General features: G+C 37.8%; 1 protein-coding gene and 1 long non-coding RNA gene across 2 annotated transcripts; one reads left to right on the top strand and one right to left on the bottom strand.

Moving 5' to 3' along the window:
* Nucleotides 1–4,546: 4,546 nt before the first annotated feature.
* On the top strand, nt 4,547–6,902 carry LOC146954982 (uncharacterized). The gene is made up of 2 exons (XR_015007662.1): nt 4,547–4,698; nt 6,600–6,902. It is a non-coding gene; the product is annotated as an uncharacterized LOC146954982 (long non-coding RNA).
* A 7,428-nt stretch (nt 6,903–14,330) lies between these two features.
* LOC146954981 (uncharacterized) lies at nt 14,331–16,359 on the bottom strand. The gene is made up of 2 exons (XM_085747124.1): nt 15,256–16,359; nt 14,331–15,071 (listed from the first exon to the last, which is right to left on the bottom strand). Exons 1-2 carry the CDS (start codon nt 16,357–16,359, stop codon nt 14,331–14,333), a joined length of 1,845 nt encoding a protein of 614 aa, XP_085603250.1.
* Between the last annotated feature and the right edge of the window lie 2,757 nt (nt 16,360–19,116).

The raw sequence follows: 19,116 nt of genomic DNA, 5'->3' as shown, positions 1-19,116 counted from the left end.
ACAACTTTCCAAGACATCATCACAAGATATAGCAAATATCCACATCATCATTTCATCACAAGGCGAATATACACCATTCACACTTCATCACCATCAATTACAATTACACAATTATCACACAGATACACATAGTCACATACACAACTTCACATATGCTCACATAATCCAATACACGACTCTCACATAGACTCATATGCATGCAATGCTCTAAACGACTCTACATACACGTGTTACCGTTTTGGATATCAGAGTTATGTTACCGAGTGGTCCCTCATCATCGTGATTATTTGGATAATTCGGAGTTATGTTATCGGATTAATCGTTCATCTTTATGATTCTCATCTTCATGATTACAAGACTATGAATGCATGAACTTCAAGTATTGACTCGACAATGCACAACACCATAAAACTCATCATTATCTAATTCACACCATTATATAATATATCACCACACCAACACATCATTGCACGTCAAATCAATACATCAATACATCAACAATTCATAGTCACCAAAGCAATCATATATCATAACATTCACATTATTATCTCATCATAATGTTTATCACATCAACATCATCATGTTATCGCAAGCACATCAATAAACAACATTTATTCATTTAGTCAATTTGCATATTAGACGATTTGCCACTTACACTTAGTTAACCAATATTTCATTCACATATCCTTAACCAATTCAACCATTATTCATCACTTTATTAATATCCTATAATAAATTACAAGCTAACATGTCATAATTCATCATTTCACAAAGTCCGTCTATTTTTACATTTTCACCTAAGTTCGTCTATTTTCACATTTTTTATATGACCTAAATTTCATGTTCACATACATCCTTATCATCCTTACATGTTATCTTTATGTTTATAATCACAATAGTTCAAACATAACAACATCATTCCATTCGAGAAAACTCTATTTCATTTCTACTCCATTTTCATGTTCAAGTTCCATTCTATTTCATCTCAAAGTTAACATCGTTCTTAAGCAAGCTTTGGTTATCTCTCATTTACTAATCAAAACAACAAGATTTCATCATCAAAGGAACACATAGGAACTGACCACGCTATCCCTCAAGCACTCGGAACACAAAGCAAGAAAATTCTTGCTCTGAGCAAGGTGCCTGGCGCCAGGGCATGCCAGTCCAAGCGTTGACTCTCTGTAACTGGGCACCTAGCGCCCCAGTTACAACGCCAACGCTGCGAAAATGCGTAAATATGTGTTTTGGCCTCGGATTCTCTTCAAAATCAACCCAAAAGTGTTTATTTAGATCCCCATACGCCCAAAGTGTTTAAAATCATTTCCCAAGACTCAAACACATCATTTAAGCTCTTTTCACAACTACACAAAACATCTTATACTTTAATTAACATAGTTTTTACTTAATTCATCAAAAGTCTCAACAACAACAACTTAACACAACCAAACATGATTTAGACATAATAAATCAACATAATTCCACTACTTTCCACTTACCCAATATCATAGCAAGAAGATTGAACATAAAATTAACATCATTCAACAACAACTTCATGAATTCTTTGAAATTAAGCTAAAAACTCAAATACATCAACTTATCATGATCAAACATAGATTCTCATGCAACAACAACATGTTTATACCACTTTTCACATATTATAAATAACCATCATAATTGGAGCACGAAAATTAACTTAATTCAACAACAAATTCATGAAAACTCAAGAACACAAATAATCCAAAACCACACAATTGCTCATAAGTTCTAGATGGTGAAAATAACCTTCTCTCTTACCTCTTAATCCAAAAGTTAAGCCTCATAAGCTCCAACCTACCCCTTCATTTTAGTCCTTCAAGCTTGCTCCTCTTTTTCCCTTTATATATTCTTTCTCTTTCTCTCTTGCCTCTATGTGTAAACTTACCAAATGATTAATCAACCCTAATTTGCGACTACTAACACTCTTATATATCCACACCAATTGGGCTTGTTTCACTTAACTCCTATTGAGCTTAGTCATTATTCTTACTCATGAAAATAACACTACTCATTTTTCTCCACTTAAACCTCCTTATTACTATTTACTTCTTTTCTATTAATTCCCAAAAATTACTACTAACCACATTAAATATTCTTCTACTTCTAAATTACTAAAATGCCCTCCACTCTCAAATTACCAAAATACCCTTAATTCGTCAAATCTCTAATAAAACCCAATTAACTCAACAATTAAAACACATCAAATAAATTAATAAATAATAAATAATTAATAATAATAATAATAATAATAATATCCTAAAAATCAGGATGTTACATAAATCACATTAAATAGCAACTTTTAAAATTACTTCTTCATGTTAAGAATGAGAGGGACCTTTATATGATCAGCTCCGAGTAATCTTTCGTTACATTTTAAATCCTCATAAAGATATCTTATTCACATCATAATGAATAATCAGTTTCAGTATGATTAGACTTATGGGAAAATTAAAGTTGAAAACCAAATCAAAAATCAAATTCATTAACAAACAAAAGAAAATTGAAGTAATATCATCACTATTACTAAATAGATGTACTATCAGAGATACACTTACAATTACTCATTTAAGGTTTGTGGAGAGATCGAGACAAATAAAGAATTAGAGATGAGAGATCGATACAGAGAGAGGAGATGGAGGATTCGAGTTCGACCGAGAGTTAGAGATGGAGGTGTTGTCGGTCGCAGCGTGAATGACGGTGGGTGATGAAGGTTCACTGCAGGGTCATTCTTACGAATCCGGAGGCTCGGCTCTATAAGTGAAAAGAGGTCCGTAATAAAATAAAAACGTATTTTTTTAAAGAACAATGTTCTATTTAAATTTTTTAAAAGATAAATACAAGGTGTCGTATATATGTGATACATCCAAAGGTGAAAATCACTACCGTATACATGAGGAACCTCAAACCACCCTAAAAAATACCCACCTAACACTAAAAGCAAGAAGACCCAATTCTAATAGGCCTAAAACAAGACAATAGAAGAGGAAAAGTAAATCAAATCGGGGAAGAAGAAAAGGAAAGTCCGATGGAGTGGTGATGATGGAACGCGTGGTATCAGAGAGAAAGAGAATCAATTTTTTTTAGTGGGGTGGTACTTAGTAGTACTATTGGGCTATTATTTTTTTTGGAGGCCCATACCTTAGGGAGACCCAGCTCCATTGAGCTCTTTGCACACCCCAAGGTCCGACCCTAGTTCACAGTCATGTTCACTGTTTGTCGCCAAAGAGAAAAGAAGATGCGTCCAGAAGAAAAAAATGAGAGTGCATGTTCGTAATATTCAAGTTAGCTTAAGAGTAATATAGTAATTTCCACAAATTAATGGGTAGGCCATGACCATCCCATATTCTCACGTGACTCCGCCTCTGTCTCTACATATAAAATATGATGTCCCTAATAACGGAGTGCTCATGACAACCGTTCATGATCCATTTACAAAAGGTTAATTAGTTTATGAACTTTTTATATTAGGTGTATGATGTTGTGTAAAATTAAGAAAATTGCTTTTCTGATATACAAAAGTTCACAATGACACATGTAAATTATCTAAAAGCCCCCAACGGCAGTTAACTGCCGCTCAAGTAACCGACAACAGTCAACTGCCGCTGGCTCTAGCGGCAGTTAACTGCCGTTCACACCAATAAATAGAACCAATGCAATCTGCAAGCCATTTTGGCCTGTTTGTACCTGTAATTTCAAACGGCAATTCCGCATGAAATGAAACCGAAACAACAACATCCAGCAATCACAAACATCAACATTTCATAGTTTATCAATTAGTCGGTAACATTACACAAAATCGATAATGCTTTAACGTTTCACAATTGTTTGAAATTCGTCAAATTTTCCACAATATGCAACACATTACACGTAAAGTACATTAATTTATAATAAATGCAAAACTCAAATATATTGATATATATATATATATATATATATATATATATATATAATTCATTAAAGGTTAATTACATATTATCCAAAAAAATTGGTCATTACATTATATATCCCAAAAAATACGTCGACGCATATCGACCAAAAGACGGATGAACACCGACTAAAAAGTGTCATATTTTGTAACAGCCCGATTTTTCGCTAGATATATTTTATTATTTATTTGTGTTTGTTATATGTGCTCTTATGTGATTATTTGCCTCTGTGTGTATTTTGGTTGGGAATCGTAGAATTCGGTGTTAGAAGGGTATTTTAGTCATTTTGGACTCAGGGGTATTTTGGTCATTTTGAGGGCAGGGGTAATTTTTTAATTTTGATGAAGGTTATTTTTAGTGCTTAGTGAGGGTTTTATTTTGCTAAGTGTTGGAGAGTGGGGTAATTATTTAGTTTACCGTTAAGTGACCGTTAGCGTTGTATTTTACCGTTAAGTGAGTAGTAACATTTTGGGTTAGAATAGAAATGGGTTAGGCCCATTAAAACATTGTGAGTTGAGCCCAATTGAGTAGAGATTATATAAACACTAGTTGGTAGTGAAATTGGGGTCTTGCAAACATTTCATTTCATTTCACAATTAGAGAGAGTCAGTGAGAAAAGCTCAAGAGGAGAAAAAGGGTTTTGAAGAGAAGGAACTAGAGAGAGAGCTAGAAGAGGCTAGAGGATCAAGGGTTGGAGCTAAAGTGAGGCACTAGCTAGTGATTGTGGAGAATTAAGGTAAGAGGGTTAGGCTTCACTCATAATTTCATAACTTCTCTCTTTTACCCATTTTCATGAAATTGATGAATTGATTTTAATTGATGTAAATTCGTGCATAATTGTTGTTGTTATGTTTGAGAACATGATTAGTATGATAATTGTGTTGTTGTTGTTGAATTTGTATGTCAAAATGAGTAGAAATGAGCATAGTATGTTTTTGGATGAAATTGATGAATTGTGAAGTTGTGGTTGATGAATTATGAATGGATTCATGCTCAATTGTTGTTGTTGATGATTTGAATCATGTTGTTGTTGATTTGATACATTGGGTATCATTAATTGTGAATTGGTGATGAGAATGGTTATGTTGTTGTTGAAAATGGTTGTTGTGAAAATTGGTTTTGATTAGAGAAGAAAACTTGTTGTTTTAAGAAAATGAATTTTCAAAGGTTTGTATAACTTATTCAAATGCCACGAAACGTGTGAGTTTGATGTGTTGGAGCCTCGGGTTATGCCTCGGATCACTTTTGACATTGAAGGGTTTTAAACATCCGATTTTGGGGCGAAAACGGCATAAACCCGCGGCCGAAACGCGCGAAAACGCACGTTGCGAAGCGCTGCGCCTGAGCTAGGGCGCTAGGCGCCCACACTCAGAGAGCTAGCGCTAGGCGCTACACTCCTGGCGCCAGGCGCCCTGCACAGGGCAACGTACCCGTTGTTCCGTGTTCGGGGGTCGGGGGCAGTCGTGTAGGGGTCCGTAGCGACCGTTTGAAGGTGTTCTTGTACTGTTTTCACTTACTTTTCAACTGGAACATACCTGGCTTTGTTGAATGTTAGAATTTTCAAATGGTTTGAAACTTGTGATTTTCCTCAAACGACTTAGGCTAATCTTTGGAATTAAGGCTTGTTTGCTTATAATTGGCCTAGGCTCTTGCTTGTATGATTTTAAAAAGTAGTTGTGATTGGTTCCATCAAGTCTTAGCTTGTTTTGCTTGAAAATGAGAGTTTTTGTGAAAAATGATAAAGTGAGACGAACTTTGAGTTTTTATTGAATTTGTCACGTTTGGCCGATGAATTGCTTATGTAATCTCTATTACACGCATATGTGACTTGTGAGAATACATGGCATAGGCAATTGAGCTTGTTTACTTGGTTTTGACCCAAATGTCCAATTAACTTAATGTTGTGATTTTGAGAGACAAACTTAACTAGAAATGACTTTGAGAATTAATTGATGGTGAATCCTTTATGGAGAGTTATTATATGTTATGTGGAGATGATTGGTGGTGTATATTTGTGTGACAACTATATGTTGCTTGTGTTGTGGATGTTGTTGGCAATTGTATATATGTTATGTGGTGGTGAATTGTTGTTAATTGCATATATACAAGTTTTGGTGATGGTGAGGTGATTATTGTTTGTGTGAACATATGTATTTGTAGTTGGGTCATATGTTCATGCATACATGACTGATGGTGGTGGATTTTATATCCAATTGAGGTGATTACGATGTTTTTGTTGCATCGGAGGTGACGACCTTGAGGTGTTTGGTACCACATGCATCTAGATGAGTCTAGAGACATTGCATAAACTGTTGGTGGATTGAATTGCATTAAGATGTGTTTTGATGGTTGATTATTGCTAATTGTACTTGCGGATTGAATTGTTAATTGTTGATTGACAAGGTGAGGTTGTGATATGTGTATGATACACTTGTGGATATGAACTTGATATAATGATATTGAATGATATTGGATTGCTTATATGATGTGAATATTGAGGAACTATGTATGAATTATCATTCTTTATCCTTGATTATATCTTTCATTTTCAAAGTTCTTATTAATCTTATATGGATTATGATGATGTAATGCTAACCTTCAGTGGTTTACCACCTACCTTTCCATATGGACGGGTAGATGGAGTGCAGGATGCTTAGTCTGTTTTGCTTGATGATGCCGAGGAGTGGAGTTCCTCTTTATTTGCAAGTGTCTAGATTAGGGCTCTGATCTAGGATAGTTCTTGCACGTTGCTTTATTGACTATGTACTTTGGAGTTGAGATATTGTTGTATTTGAGATATGGAGGATATATTTTATTATATTGAGATTTGGGAGTTGTTTATGTGTTATATATATATGTTCCGCTGCTATGTGATGTGACATGATCTTTATGCATGTATGTATTGTGGTTTATTCGAAGACGTAGCATCTATTTCTAGAATATGTTTGTATATTCGCGCGTTTTACCGCTTATTAGAAATAGGGTGTTACAAGTTGGTATCAGAGCCGTGGTCAGTCTTGTCCAGACTAGTAGACTAGTGTTTGTTGATTTACCCTGTTAGTATGCGAAGTGAGATGGCTGGTGGTAGAGATGATGCGGCGATTGCTCAGGCTTTGGCTTCGATGGCTTAGGTGTTGGCTTAGGCTAATGAGCAAGCGGCAGTGGGTCATCGTGATCCTGGTGAGGCTGAGGAGCGAAGGTTGGATCGTTTCTTGCGAAACAGTCCGCCGACGTTCAAGGGTAGATATGACCCGGATGGAGCTCAGAGTTGGGTGCAAGCCATGGAGAGGATCTTCCGTGCTATGGTGACTAGTGAGGACCAGAAGGTCAGGTTGGCTACTCATATGCTTGCAGAGGAGGCTGAGTATTGGTGGACCAATGCTAAGGGAAGGCTTGAGGTTGGTGGAGCTGTGACTTGGGCTAGATTCAAGACTGAGTTTTTGAGGAAGTACTTTCCTGAGGATTTGAGGACTAAGAAGGAAGTGGAATTCTTGAACTTGAAGCAAGAGAACCGTTCAGTGGCTGAGTATGCGACAAAGTTTGAGGAGCTTTCGAGGTTTTGCCCGTACATCAATGCGGAGGATGCTATGGTCTCTAAGTGTGTAAAGTTTGAGAGTGGCTTGAGGCCCGACATCTACCAGTATATGTGTATTCAGTAGATACGAGATTTTGATACCTTGGTGCATAAGTGTCGTATGTTTGATGATGCTGGAAGGGCTAAGGTTAATCACTACAAGGCTCAGAATGAGAAGAAAGGAAAGGGGCATGGATTTGGGAAGCCGTACAACAAAGACAAAGGCAAGAAGAGAGAATCTGGTGGGGGTTCTAAGGTGAATGTTGCTGAGGTGAGGTGCTACAAGTGTGGCACATTGGGTCATTTTGCTAATGATTGCAAGAGTGGTGAGAAGTGCTACAAGTGTGGAGAAGCAGGTCACAAATCTGCTGAGTGCAAGAAGGAGATCACTTGCTACAATTGTGGTGAGAAGGGGCATATCAGTACTAAGTGTACCAAGCCAAAGAAGGCGGCGGGGAAGGTGTTTGCATTGAATGCGGAAGAGGTGGAGCATCCTGATAATCTCATCCGAGGTATGTGTTTTATCAATAGTACTCCTTTGATTGCAATTATTGATACTGGTGCTACTCATTCTTTTATCGCGGCGAGTTGTGTTGAGCGTTTGGGTTTGGTTGTGACTCCGTTGTCTCGAGGGATGGTTATTGATACCCCGGCTAGTGGTTCAGTGACTACTTCTTTAGTGTGTGCTAAGTGTCCTGTTAGTTTTGGTAATGTTGACTTTGAGTTGGATCTTGTGTGTCTTCCGTTGAAGCATATGGACGTAATTTTTGGTATGGATTGGATGTTGACTTTTGGTGTTAACATTAATTGTTTAACCAAGAGTATAACGTTTTCTAAACCGGTAGCTGAAGAAGGCGGAAGGTTCTTAACCGCGGAGCAAGTGAAGAAGTCCTTGGATGGCGAAGCTTGTGTGTTCATGATGTTTGCTTCCTTGAAGGAGAGTAGTGAGAAAGGAGTTGGTGATTTGCCGGTAGTGCAAGAATTTCCAGAAGTTTTTCCGGCATTACCAAGTTACCACCGGAGAGAGAGGTTGAGTTTGCAATTGATTTGGTGCCTGGAACGAGTCCTATTTCGATTGCGCCTTATCGGATGTCTGCATCAGAATTGGGTGAGTTGAAGAAACAATTGGAAGAGTTGCTCGAGAAACAGTTTATCAGGCCGAGTGTTTCTCCGTGGGGAGCTCCTGTGTTGTTGGTTAAGAAGAAAGATGGAAGCATGAGGTTGTGCGTGGATTATCGGCAGTTGAACAAGGTGACAATCAAGAATCGGTATCCGCTTCCGAGGATTGATGATTTGATGGATCAGTTGGTTGGTGCGGAAGTGTTTAGCAAGATTGATTTGAGATCAGGATATCATCAGATTAGAGTGAAGGCGGAAGATATATCCAAAACTGCGTTCAGAACGAGGTATGGAAACTATGAGTATTCTGTGATGCCATTTGGAGTGTCTAATGCGCCAGGTGTCTTCATGGAATACATGAATAGGATATTTCATCCTTTTCTAGACCGTTTTGTGGTGGTGTTAATAGATGATATTTTGGTGTATTCGAAGTCTGAAGAAGAGCATGCCGAGCATTTGAGGATTGTGTTGGGAGTCTTGAAGGAGAATAAGTTGTTTGCTAAGTTGTCGAAGTGTGAGTTTTGGTTGCGGGAAGTGAATTTCCTTGGTCATGTGATTTCTAAAGGCGGTATTGTCGTGGATCCGTCGAAGGTTGATGCAGTGTTACAGTGGGAATCACCTAAGTCTGTTTTTGAGGTTAGAAGCTTTCTTGGATTGGCAGGTTATTATCGAAGGTTCATTGAGAGATTCTCTAGGTTGGCGTTGCCATTGACGCAGTTGACTCGGAAAGGGCAAGCCTATGTTTGGGATGCTAAGTGTGAGAAGAGTTTCCAAGAGTTGAAGAAGAGGTTGACTTCAGCTCCAGTGTTGATTTCGCCGAATCCGAAGGAATCTTTTGTTGTGTATTGTGATGCTTCCAAGATGGGTCTTGGTGGTGTGCTTATGCAGAATCGTCAGGTTGTGGCTTATGCTTCGAGGCAGTTGAAAGTGCATGAGAAGAATTATCCGACTTATGACTTGGAATTAGCGGCTGTTGTGTATGTGTTGAAGATTTGGAGGCATTATCTGTATGGTTCTAAGTTTGAAGTGTTCAGTGACCATAAGAGTTTGAAGTATTTGTTTGACCAGAAAGAGTTGAATATGAGGCAGAGGAGATGGTTGGAGTATCTTAAGGATTTTGACTTCCAGTTGAGCTATCATCCTGGAAAGGCCAATGTTGTTGCTGATGCTTTGAGTAGGAAGTCGCTGCATATGTCTGCTTTGATGGTGAAAGAGTTGGAGTTGATTGAGCAATTTCGAGACTTGAGTTTGGTTAGTGAGTTAACGCCGGATGGTGTGAGGTTGGGAATGTTGAAGCTGACAAGTAATATTCTGGAGGAGATCAAGAATGGTCAGAAGGAAGATTTGGAACTTGTAGATCGAGTGGTGTTGGTTAATCAAGGCAAAGGTGGATACTTTAGATTGGATGAGAACGGTGTTTTGATGTTTCGTGATCGTGTTTGTGTGCCAAGTGTTCTTGAGCTTAAGAGACAGATTTTGGAAGAAGGTCATAGAAGTAGTTTGAGTATTCATCCAGGAGCGACTAAGATGTATCAAGATTTGAAGAGGTTGTTTTGGTGGCCTGGAATGAAGAAAGAGATTGCAGAGTTTGTGTATGCTTGTTTGGTTTGTCAGAAGTCTAAGATTGAACATCAGAAACCGTCGGGTTTGATGCAACCGTTGTTTGTGCCAGAGTGGAAGTGGGATAGTATATCAAAGGACTTTGTTGGAGCGTTGCCGAAGACTGTTAAGGGTTTTGATTCTATTTGGGTGATTGTTGATCGGTTGACGAAGTCGGCACATTTTGTTCCTATCAAGACCGGTATGTCTGTGGCAAAGTTGGCCGAGGTCTACATTGAGCAGATTGTTAGATTGCATGGTATTCCTTCTAGTATTGTGTCGGATCGGGATCCGAGGTTTACTTCTAAGTTTTGGGAGAGTTTGCAAGTTGCTTTGGGAACTAAGTTGAGGTTGAGTTCTGCTTATCATCCCCAGACTGATGGTCAGACGGAGAGGACTATTCAGAGTTTGGAAGATTTGTTGAGAGCTTGTGTTTTGGAACAAGGTGTCAGTTGGGTTGAATGTTTACCGTTGATTGAGTTTACTTACAACAACAGTTTTCATTCTAGTATCGGAATGGCGCCGTTTGAAGCTTTGTATGGTCGAAGGTGTAGAACTCCTTTGTGTTGGTATGAGTCAGAAGAAAGTGCTTTGTTAGGACCGGAAGTTGTGCAAGAGACGACCGAGAAGGTTAAGATGATTCAAGAGAAGATGAAAGCATCTCATAGCAGACAGAAGAGTTATCATGATAAGAGGAGGAAGGATATTGAGTTTCAGGTTGGTGATCATGTGTTTTTGAGAGTGAATCCTGTAACTGGTGTTGGACGTGCTTTGAAGTGTCGGAAGTTAACTCCTCGTTTTGTTGGACCGTTTGAGATTGTTGAGAAGGTTAGGGTTGTAGCGTATCGGATTGCGTTACCGCCATCTTTGTCGAATCTTCATGATGTGTTTCATGTGTCTCAGTTGCGGAAGTATGTGTATGATGCGTCTCATGTGATCCAAGTGGATGATTTGGAAGTAAGGGATAATTTGACCGTTGAGACTTGGCCAGTTAGGATTGATGATCGTGAAGTGAAGCGTTTGCGTGGCAAGGAGATCGTTTTGGTTAAAGTGATTTGGGTTGGACCGACGGGTGAGAGTGCCACTTGGGAATCGGAGAGTAGGATGAAGGTTTCGTATCCGGAGTTGTTTCCTTCAGGTAATTTTCGAGGGCGAAAATTCTTTTTAGTGGGGGAGAGTTGTAACAGCCCGATTTTTCGCTAGATATATTTTATTATTTATTTGTGTTTGTTATATGTGCTCTTATGTGATTATTCGCCTCTGTGTGTATTTTGGTTGGGAATCGTAGAATTCGGTGTTAGAAGGGTATTTTAGTCATTTTGGACTCAGGGGTATTTTGGTCATTTTGAAGGCAGGGGTAATTTTGTAATTTTGATGAAGGTTATTTTTAGTGCTTAGTGAGGGTTTTATTTTGCTAAGTGTTGGAGAGTGGGGTAATTATTTAGTTTACCGTTAAGTGACCGTTAGCGTTGTATTTTACCGTTAAGTGAGTAGTAACATTTTGGATTAGAATAGAAATGGGTTAGACCCATTAAAACATTGTGAGTTGAGCCCAATTGAGTAGAGATTATATAAACACTAGTTGGTAGTGAAATTGGGGTCTTGCAAACATTTCATTTCATTTCACAATTAGAGAGAGTCAGAGAGAAAAGCTCAAGAGGAGAAAAAGGGTTTTGAAGAGAAGGAACTAGAGAGAGAGCTAGAAGAGGCTAGAGGATCAAGGGTTGAAGCTAAAGTGAGGCACTAGCTAGTGATTGTGGAGAATTAAGGTAAGAGGGTTAGGCTTCACTCATAATTTCATAACTTTTCTCTTTTACCCATTTTCATGAAATTGATGAATTGAATTTAATTGATGTAAATTCGTGCATAATTGTTGTTGTTATGTTTGAGAACATGATTAGTATGATAATTGTGTTGTTATTGTTGAATTTGTATGTCAAAATGAGTAGAAATGAGCATAGTATGTTTTTGGATGAAATTGATGAATTGTGAAGTTGTGGTTGATGAATTATGAATGGATTCATGCTCAATTGTTGTTGTTGATGATTTGAATCATGTTGTTGTTGATTTGATACATTGGGTATCATTAATTGTGAATTGGTGATGAGAATGGTTATGTTGTTGTTGAAAATGGTTGTTGTGAAAATTGGTTTTGATTAGAGAAGAAAACTTGTTGTTTTAAGAAAATGAATTTTCAAAGGTTTGTATAACTTATTCAAATGCCACGAAACGTGTGAGTTTGATGTGTTGGAGCCTCGGGTTATGCCTCGGATCACTTTTGACATTGAAGGGTTTTAAACATCCGATTTTGGGGAGAAAACGGCATAAACCCGCGGCCGAAACGCGCGAAAACGCACGTTGCGGAGCGCTGCGCCTGAGCTAGGGCGCTAGGCGCCCACACTCAGAGAGCTAGCGCTAGGCGCTACACTCCTGGCGCCAGGCGCCCTGCACAGGGCAACGTACCCGTTGTTCCGTGTTCGGGGGTCGGGGGCAGTCGTGTAGGGGTCCATAGCGACCGTTTGAAGGTGTTCTTGTACTGTTTTCACTTACTTTTCAACTGGAACATACTTGGCTTTGTTGAATGTTCGAATTTTCAAATGGTTTGAAACTTGTGATTTTCCTCAAACGACTTAGGCTAATCTTTGGAATTAAGGCTTGTTTGCTTATAATTGGCCTAGGCTCTTGCTTGTATGATTTTAAAAAGTAGTTGTGATTGATTCCATCAAGTCTTAGCTTGTTTTGCTTGAAAATGAGAGTTTTTGTGAAAAATGATAAAGTGAGACGAACTTTGAGTTTTTATTGAATTTGTCACGTTTGGCCGATGAATTGCTTATGTAATCTCTATTACACGCATATGTGACTTGTGAGAATACATGGCATAGGCAATTGAGCTTGTTTACTTGGTTTTGACCCAAATGTCCAATTAACTTAATGTTGTGATTTTGAGAGACGAACTTAACTAGAAATGACTTTGAGAATTAATTGATGGTGAATCCTTTATGGAGAGTTATTATATGTTATGTGGAGATGATTGGTGGTGTATATTTGTGTGACAGCTATATGTTGCTTGTGTTGTGGATGTTGTTGGCAATTGTATATATGTTATGTGGTGGTGAATTGTTGTTAATTGCATATATACAAGTTTTGGTGATGGTGAGGTGATTATTGTTTGTGTGAACATATGCATTTGTAGTTGGGTCATATGTTCATGCATACATGACTGATGGTGGTGGATTTTATATCCAATTGAGGTGATTACGATGTTTTTGTTGCATCGGAGGTGACGACCTTGAGGTGTTTGGTACCACATGCATCTAGATGAGTCTAGAGACATTGCATAAACTGTTGGTGGATTGAATTGCATTAAGATGTGTTTTGATGGTTGATTATTGCTAATTGTACTTGCGGATTGAATTGTTAATTGTTGATTGACAAGGTGAGGTTGTGATATGTGTATGATACACTTGTGGATATGAACTTGATATAATGATATTGAATGATCTTGGATTGCTTATATGATGTGAATATTGAGGAACTATGTATGAATTGTCATTCTTTATCCTTGACTATATCTTTCATTTTCAAAGTTCTTATTAATCTTATATGGATTATGATGATGTAATGCTAACCTTCAGTGGTTTACCACCTACCTTTCCGTATGGACGGGTAGATGGAGTGCAGGATGCTTAGTCTGTTTTGCTTGATGATGTCGAGGAGTGGAGTTCCTCTTTATTTGCAAGTGTCTAGATTAGGGCTCTGATCTAGGATAGTTCTTGCACGTTGCTTTATTGACTATGTACTTTGGAGTTGAGATATTGTTGTATTTGAGATATGGAGGATATATTTTATTATATTGAGATTTGGGAGTTGTTTATGTATTATATATATATATATATATATATATATATATATATATATATGTTCCGCTGCTATGTGATGTGACATGATCTTTATGCATGTATGTATTATGGTTTATTCGAAGACGTAGCATCTATTTCTAGAATATGTTTGTATATTCGCGTGTTTTACCGCTTATTAGAAATAGGATGTTACATATTTCACCTAATGAAATTAAATCATCTAAATGTTCCAAACACATCTTCAAAGTCTTCGTTTGCTTTAACAAGAGTGTCATTCAACAAAATTGGATTGTCTTGATTTGTTGGTTTTTTTGGTGGAACCGGTCTCTCTCGTAGCTCAATCTCCATGAGTGCTCGGAAATGATCGTGTTGATCCAAAAATTCATCCTCCCATGTTGCCGCCTCTTCGCTCTTGTGTAACTTCCACTCTGTAGATGATGGAGGTAGTGGGCAACCATCTTTCAACGAAAGAAGGACAAAATGATTTGGGATTAGACCAAGGCAAACCATGTTGCTTTTCGGGTTAACCGGAGGCCTACCTCTAAGTGGGAAAAAAGTCTCTGAGACTCCAATATCAAGGGTAGTCATCTCTAATACTGGCCTATTGAAACAAGATGCAATGATGTGTCCCATATCCGGCAATGTCAACCATTTGTCGGGAGGTGCAAAACTACTAGCATTTTTGGGAGGATGCAATCCATCCAAGATGTAGTTGTAATGGCGCTCGCTCGCATATATCTCGATGTATTTGTTCCTATACTCTTTCAACTCTTTAATAAGTGCTCTTCGCACCATAACATGACTTTCTTCCGTCAAACCCACGGATTCGGCTATAGCCCTAAACCCACAATGTCCATCGCCAATAACATCCACAATTCCCTCAATGTATGGTCTCATGAATTTTGGCATGTAATACATAGGACTCGATGGATCATAATTTCTTGAAACCAAGCTAGGCTTAGGAACAGGAACCAGAGAAATGCCAATGTGAGAACCTTTTCTTTTAGGTTGTGAAGATTTTTTTCGTGGTGAAGATTGACTTTCCGGATGTTGAGAATCAATAGTCTCCCATGAAGATGGGATCCTACGTGTCGTTTTTGGTGTAGTTTTGATTTTTTTTGGAAGCTCCTTTGGTTGTCACCTTTCTTGGAGGTGGTGACAACATTGTGGTATCCGGAAACGCTAACAACCGCAAACCTTCTTTGATTTCTAGTTTCATTTGGAACGGAACTCTTTCGAGACGTTCTTGGATACCACGCCACTCTTCCGCGACCGAAAATAAATCTTCATTACTTTCTTCTTCACCCATATACAACTTATGCCAATGCGGGTGTATCTCATCCAATCGAATGGGCTTGTTGTGACGAATTTTCATAGCAATGAAGCATGCACAAGGTAGGCCATACGACATCCTTTGAACACAACCGCAAGTTTTCTTCTCGATGCACAAGGTTTTCCTAGCACGGTCTTTTTCCACAAAAATAAAGTTCATGGCTTGTCTAGAAACGTGACCCCCCAACCCGGAGTACAAAGTGACATCTTTGTATCGATGTTCCAAGACCATAACGCTCCTACCAAATGATGATTGTATCTCCCCAAACCGGTTTGCCAACATCTCATCTATTTTTTCCCAACAAGTACCCAAATCACCTTTGGAGGTGGACAAATATTCCTTCACCACACCATGAGCTCCTTCAACTCTGTTTGTTGTCCTGTACCCAAGATGTAACACAAGGTCCGTCCATGCCCTCACTAATTTGTCCTTAAAAGGCTTCAAAATGGTAGTTTCAACATAGTGAAGAAACTTTGGATAATCCTTACAAGCATCTTGGAATTCCAATAGATTACCCGCATATAACTCTTGAGTAGGAGATTCAACCAATTTTTCCCATGCATCAAATATGGTATCAACTAACTTACTATGCTTCTCCTCGTCGACAATCTTCTTTTTCCCATCCACCACAACAACATTTTGTTTAACTTTACAATCGGTGATGATTCTTGATCTAACATTTTTGCAAACATGGAAATAACAAAGTATTGCACTACTATCAGGGAGAACATTTGCTACAACTTTCATCATACCCATGTCCCTGTTGGTCACTACCACCTTAGGCATATCACTATTTGGTCCAAGAAGTTTAAGCAACATTTGCAAAGCCCAATTAAAGTTATTCTCCTTCTCCGATGTCATAAATGCAAAACCAGCCGAATATGTCAAATAGGTTGAGGTGACTGATGACATGCTGTCATTACGTAATTTTTAGGACTTATTGTGACATTATTTTGATAGAGTTCTCATGCAATTTATACTGTTCTGGAGTGTGTTTTATCTTGGTTTTTTGGGTGTCAAACATTGATTACGTTTGAACCTTTTTAACCTTTGATATCTCATTTTTTCTTGGAAAGGGAAAAATAAGAAAAACCCTTGATAATCGAGGTCCGGGAGTTGTTTTCGCTACGGGAAGGTGTTAGGCACCCATAACGACTATAGTATCCTATAGGAGCCGTCTTTACTTTCTACGCGCGCGCTTTATTTTTAAATGCTATTTGAAAAGTGATATTTACACCTAAGGTTTACTAAGTCAAGAATTGGAGGGAGAAGAAGATGTTTGAATTTTTATTTTATTTGAATTGAAGGAATATTGGTTCCTTGCCTACGTACCCTTTTAAGGGATCAAATCCACCGTAGTTCTCTTCAAAAAATATTTTTGTTTTTGTTGATTGATTTTAAGTTTGAAAAAGGAATTTTGAAGAATAAGAGAGAGGGGTCTCAAGGGCATAAGATTTGGGAAAATGTGAGGTGGAATTAGTTATTTTGCAAAAGGAGTCTAAGTATGGTTAAAATTCATTAGGATTTTGTTTAAGAAGATAAAGGGAAAATCAATGGGATTTTGATCCCAAAGTTTATTTAGAAAAATATTTGAGTGATGTTGTTCATATTTTTTTTTGAAAAGAGAATTTTTGTCTAAGTTTCAAGGTTCCTAAACATACATCTAAACATACATTCCCTAAACATACATCTAAAGTATCCATGTGATGTGTGTGCATGTGTCGGTGCTTGTGTCGGTGTACATCATTAGAGTCCATTGTCCTTTACATCATTGGCCTAAATACATGCTAGGGTCTTGCAAGAATTTAAAAGCATAAAGAAAATTACAAAATCCCTAGGCTTTACATTCTAACTTTTGCATGAATTTTAAAGTGTAAGAAAATAAAGACTAAGAATATAAGATGGAGGATGAGATGCTTATGGATGAATGAAACATAATGAAATTGTTAGTAGCATAAGGTGTAATATGGTAAAGGTATAGCAAGTGAAACACTATAACAAGAGCATAGAAATTAACACAAGATAATGCATAATATAGCTAAGACTCAGCCTCAAAAATACAAGAATCACATGGCCTATAATTCTCATAATTCAACACATTTTTCAAAGGCACAAACTCAGGTTGTAGAATGAGAATCAAAGCAACATGATAAGCTTTGCATTTTGAAGTGAATTTAGACATATTTACATTATTTATCCACTAACAAAACTTGCAAAGCAAGCAATTAATCATTATTCACACATGCAGCAAAACACACTCAAAACAATAGGTAAAAACTTCACAAAATCACATAGCATGGATCACAAATATTTTCAAGAATTAGAATGGAAATCAAGCAATTTTTCATAGGTTTTTTAATACAAGACTCAAGAAATAAGCAAGAAAATACGTCAATATTTTTTTATCAATTTTTTCAGTAAACAAATAGCACAAAAACATCACAAAAATCATCAAGAACATGTGTAAATTTTTATGGAATTTTTATCAAAGTTTTTGAACACATAGGGGTGCAAACAGCAAGAAACAATGATGAAAATAGCAAAAAAATCAAAGAACAATGCAAGAAATCCAAACCAAAGCCCAGGCCCCAGAGGAAGTGGATCCTGGATCTGCAGGGAAGCAACCAAGGTCGTTGGATTGATCCAATTGGATCAAACCCTAGATCTAAAAGCCAGGATGCAAGGCCAAGTGAACCAAGACTAAACCAGACCGGTCCAGCTGCTTATATAAGGGTTCGTGGACCGGTTCACTTCATTTCACTCTTTCCTTTCTCTCTCTACGTCTCAGTCTTCTCTCCCTTCTCTCTAAAAACTCTGTCGTCTTCTCCGGCGGACTTGACCACCGCAGGTGAAGATTCCGGTGACGGAACCCTAATCTTCTCCGATCTACATGGATCTAAACCCTAAACTACTCTATTTTTCATGCTGATTTCAAACATGAACTTAGATTTGAGAAATAAACGGTGAAACTCTGTAGATCTACATTTGATGTTTCGGTTTCTTTCTTTTTCAATCTTTTTCGAAAGAACAAGTTCTGGAATTTGTTAACCTACTTCGTTTCACCGTTTATTACGTTTACGAACCTTCGATGATGATTTAAAATGAAAATGAGAAGGATTCGTGAGTTTACCTGAATTTGAACGGAGATTCCAGTGAGAAGACGAAGAAAACCTTCGCGAACCTTCTCTGAGCTTCTGGTAAGTGCTTCGTTGTTGTTGTTCTTCTTCTTCTCTGGTTCACTTCGAATTCAACTTCTCTTCTTCTTTCTCTCAACACTTTCCTTGTGATCGTGTTGAATTCGTCATGATTGTTGACGAATTCACGCTTGAATTGCAAGGATGAAAGTTCGATGATGATGATTACGCAAGTAATCACTGAGAAATTTCACTAAATTCGAAAAGATTTGTTGAATTGAAAACCTTTTGGCTTCGATCTTTGGAAATTTGTATTGATTTTGTGTATTTGATGATGAATTTGTTGATTTGTGTTGGTTTTGGTGAATCTGGAAACGGTTAGGGTTTGTTAGATGATGAAGTTCTTCATGAGCTTCATCATGTTCTTGATGAAAAAAGTGGGTTTTGATTCTGTTAGAGGAGAGGGAATGGGTTTTCGTGTTTGTGTGAGTTGGCAGAAAGTGATTGATGATGATCCTGTTGCAATGATTAGGTG

Source organism: Medicago sativa, chromosome 1, assembly GCF_051527215.1.
Source record: "Medicago sativa cultivar Bolivia chromosome 1, Bolivia_mono, whole genome shotgun sequence".
NCBI lineage: Eukaryota > Viridiplantae > Streptophyta > Magnoliopsida > Fabales > Fabaceae > Medicago > Medicago sativa.
The sequence above is the reverse complement of the archived record's forward strand: the minus strand, read 5'-3'. Positions and strand labels throughout refer to the sequence as shown.

Bases quoted from the DNA above. Each gene is read 5' to 3' on its own strand.
- LOC146954981 (XM_085747124.1), bottom strand. From the start codon at position 16,359: ATGTCATCAGTCACCTCAACCTATTTGACATATTCGGCTGGTTTTGCA. The intron at 15,072-15,255 runs GTGACAACCAAA...CCTGTTCCTAAG, and splicing joins TGTCACCACCTCCAAGAAAG to CCTAGCTTGGTTTCAAGAAA.